At 35.5% G+C, this 4225-nt stretch overlaps 1 protein-coding gene across 2 annotated transcripts; it reads left to right on the top strand.

The window, feature by feature from the left end:
- Nucleotides 1–1883: 1883 nt before the first annotated feature.
- LOC112513236 (pentatricopeptide repeat-containing protein At5g66520-like) lies at nucleotides 1884–3937 on the top strand. Of its 2 annotated transcripts, XM_025119442.1 has the most exons (2): nucleotides 1884–2246; nucleotides 2328–3937. In XM_025119442.1, the coding sequence occupies exons 1-2, from the start codon at nucleotides 1894–1896 to the stop codon at nucleotides 3781–3783; spliced, it is 1809 nt and encodes a 602-aa protein (XP_024975210.1). In that variant the 5' UTR covers nucleotides 1884–1893; the 3' UTR covers nucleotides 3784–3937. The 2 variants fall into 2 exon arrangements, with proteins under 2 accessions (XP_024975210.1, XP_024975209.1); XM_025119441.1 differs by having other exon boundaries at nucleotides 1884–3937.
- Nucleotides 3938–4225: the final 288 nt, after the last annotated feature.

Below are 4225 nucleotides of genomic sequence, written 5' to 3'. Positions count from 1 at the left end.
CTTTAGTTGGAGACTCTTGCTGCGTTCTTGATACACCGGCTAGACCTGTATCTGTTTTGACTGCTCATAGGCTTGAAGAAAACACCGAGAAGTGAGTAGAATCTATCTTTTTTTAATCCTCGAATATATTTCTTGATATGAAACGTTGGTTTGATTTCAAAATGCTAGAAATGTAAAGTGATTAATATTTTTCACACGTTTGTAATACATATTCGTCATGATGTATGATTGAAACAAAAAAGTTGATGGTTGATGATCTTCATTTACTAGGTAAGACTCTCGGTCTTGTCTTCTCACTTATTGAGTAAGGTTCTTGATCCTACCATATTCATCCGGTAAAGTAATGTGAGTTGGTAAGTGCTTACCCGGGTAAACGTTTGATATATGACCCCTTAGACTTCCATCCATTTTGCGGCTTTAATTTTCAAGTTCTCGACATGTTTTCAAATTTTGTTGAAAATATTGATTTTATGTGTTATTTATTGTTTTTATCTTTTATGCATAGTTGGATATTTGACATTAAGAGACCGAAAGTTATTTTTTGCATTTTTTTTTTCTAGATTTGGATTACAAGAAGCAAACTCAAGAGTAAGATTAAATACATATTAAGAGTGGTCCTATATTGTTTTTGTAAACTAAATGTATCTTAGGTTAATTGTTAACATTGTCATAATATGATAATATTTTCATTACAATGATGTTAGAAAACATCTTACAGATCCACAAATTGGATTTCACACCACAAATTAAAGCACTATCGTACCTTTTTTACATCCGCATTGCGCAGGTACACAACTAATATTTGATTATGTTTATCTGCAGTTAATTACACAAGTTCAAACATGGAGCTTTAATAAGTTGTACAATACGTACAATTTACTTGTAATATTGAATTTTAAGTAATTTGCATCAATAAACAATAATTTATGCATAAAAAATGATTTTTAAAAGTTTTTATCAAATATTTTATAATATAGTATATATATATATATATATATATATATATATTTATTTGCTATTTCTTTTAAATCCCTAAATAATTGGTTAACGCAAGTCTAGATTTGGTTTTAAATTTTTGGTCAAAAACCTGTGCAACCCAATTTTCTTTTTGTTGCTTGATCGGTCCTTTTAAAACCGGTCAAGACTCGATTATTGTACGGTTGTCGTGACACATCAACATAAATTTTTCCTTCATTCCCATAGTGACCCGAATTTAACACAAAATGTGGTTGATATTAGGGATGCTCATAAGTTGCGTTGATCGGGTTGAAGGTATTTGAACAATTCAACCTAATGTTTGCGGTTTGAAATATCTCAACCCAACCCAACCAAACCGTACAAATTGATCGGTTTAATATGTTGGTACATCAAAATATTCTTTTAACCTTAAATATGTTGTTTTATCTATTCATGTACTCCTTAAGTCTTACGTATATAACATTTAACTACTTTTCTCAATTTACATATATATGTTCACATTTATCAAACATATATACGAAGGAGTTACATAGAGACGGGAAGAAATTGCAAGTATATGTATATGAAAATTGAAGAGGGTACGTGATGGTGTATTTCTCTAATATACATATTATTACGGACTTAACAATTATGTTAAATTCAAGAAATAAAAGGATATCGAGTCCATCGGATTGGATTGAGTTCAAATGACCGTAACTTAATTTCAACCTAATACCTATAATCTAAAAATTGTACAACTTGATTAAACATTATGTTACTTGAAATTGAATTATTTCACGTTGAATTTGGCTGGATTACGTTGAGATGATTGATCGGGTTTTTGAGCGAACCGAATATGATATCATCACTCTTGGATTTGGATAACTTATAAATTCTAAAACCACCACCAGCCTGCAACCACCACCAGAAGCTCAAATGTCTCAATCCTTACTTTCTTTATCTTCATTACCTGTTCCTGAAACTCACAAATCGAATGCTGCTCTAAAACCTACATCAGAAACCCTTGGAAATGATCTTTACAGTTTCAAAACGCCATTTGAGCTCAAACAAATTCATGCCCACATTATCAAAACCAACACCTCTCCCTCTCTCCTCTCACTTTCTCTTGTTGCCTCCGTCTGCGCCTTCACTCCCAGCTTCCCCTACGCCAGAAAACTCATTCAGATATCCGGCAAACCAGAGAATGTTGTATGGAATTCTTGTTTGAAAGATTTTGCCGAAAGTGATCGGCCAATTGATGCGATTCGGTTATTTTGTCGGTTATGCGAGTATGATGTTTGTTTAGATGCTTTTACTTTTTCCTTCCTTCTTAAAGCTTGTACGAAAATATCGGATGGTTTTGACGGCAGGATCGTTCATGGGTTCATTGAGAAACTTGGGTTACAATCGAATTTGTTTTTGCAGAATAGTATGGTTCATTTGTATGCAGTTTCTGGGGAGACCTCTGATGCCCTCCAACTGTTTGATAAAATGTCTCAACGAGATATTGTTACATGGAACATCATGATTACACAGTTGGTGAAAAAAGGAAAGGTGGACGACGCCTATGAACTGTTTGATAACATGCCTGAGAGAAACGTGAGGTCATGGACATCTATGATCATGGGTTTTGTTCAGTGTGGGAAACCGAAGGCCGCAATTGATCTTTTTACTCAGATGGAAGAGCAGAAGTTACATCCAAATGAGGTTACCGTGGTGGCCGTTCTTGCAGCGTGTGCAGATATCGGCGCCCTTGATCTAGGAAGGAGGATTCATGATTTTTCAAATGAAAGCGGATTTAGAACAAACATTCGTATTTCCAACACTTTGATCGATATGTACATCAAATGTGGATGTCTAGATTCAGCTCGCAGCGTTTTCAATGAAATGGAGCAACGAACGATTGTTTCATGGTCAGCCATGATTCAAGGGTTAGCCATCAACGGAAATGGTGAAGAAGCTTTGAATTTGTTTCAAGAGATGATTCATTTGCGAATAAAGCCTAATGGGGTAACTTTTATCGGACTTTTACATGCTTGCAGCCATATGGGGATGGTAAAAGAGGGTCAACGGTTTTTCGCCAGTATGACTAAAGATTATGGGATAGTTCCGAGAATAGAACATTATGGTTGTATGGTTGATCTTTTGAGTCGGGCTGGCTTACTTAAAAAAGCCCGTGAATTCATAACGAATATGCCAATTAAGCCAAATGGGGTGGTGTGGGGAGCTTTTCTTGGTGGTTGCAGGGTTCACAAGAACATTGAAATGGCAGAAGAAGCCATTGAACACCTTCTTGAACTCGATCCACTTAACGATGGATATTATGTCGTGTTATCCAACATTTACGCCGAAGCTAAGAGGTGGGAAGATGCGGCTAGAGTGAGAAAGCTGATGAGAGAGAAAGGGGTGAAGAAGACCCCAGGGTCGAGTTCAATCACGATAGATGGGGTAACCCACGAGTTTGTGGCCGGAGACGAGGCTCACGATCAAAATAAAGAAATACATCAAAGATGGGAAAAGTTATTGCAGGAAATGAAGTTAAGAGGGTATGTCCCAGATACTTCTGTTGTTCTTCTTGATGTAGAAGAGAGTGAGAAAGTTAGATTTCTATTTCGGCATAGTGAAAAGCTAGCGGTCGTGTTTGGTTTGATCAATACTGCGGATGGAACTCCGATTAGGATCATGAAGAATCTTCGGGTTTGTGAAGATTGCCACGAGGCTTTGAAGATCATATCGGAGATTGTTGATAGGGAGATCGTTGTAAGGGATCGCAGCCGCTTTCATTGCTTTAAAAACGGTATGTGTTCTTGCAAAAACTATTGGTAACGGATCAAGACAAGTGTAGTGATTAAGCTGTCGGTATGAATTAAGATAAATTGTTGTTTGTTTGTAAAAGGTTTTAGGACTGTGAAAAGTGTCGTATTATTTTGTTGGGTGCAACTATATATTACTTGAAAACTACAATGATAATATAAATTTCTTTTGGTGCAGTTGGTTTGCACGGTCTTTTCTCGGTTTCCAAGTGTGGGTTTGAATCTCATTTGTATCATTTCTTAGGTTTTAGCTTCTGTTATTTTTCCAAAAACATTTTGGGATAAAAGACTCAAACACAAGACCCTACATACAAAAATACAGAATTAACTATCAAACCGGTGACTATTTTGTGAAAAAAAATATCTATACTTTCTTTTTTTATAGTCAAATGGTGCATGAAAAAAATATTATTTTCGTTTTTATAGCCACTACATGAAAAAAATTTCTACGTCTA

The sequence above is a fragment of the Cynara cardunculus genome (genome assembly GCF_001531365.2).
Source record: "Cynara cardunculus var. scolymus isolate 2C chromosome LG 5, CcrdV1, whole genome shotgun sequence".
NCBI classification, from domain to species: Eukaryota; Viridiplantae; Streptophyta; class Magnoliopsida; order Asterales; family Asteraceae; genus Cynara; species Cynara cardunculus.
The sequence above is the reverse complement of the archived record's forward strand: the minus strand, read 5'-3'. Positions and strand labels throughout refer to the sequence as shown.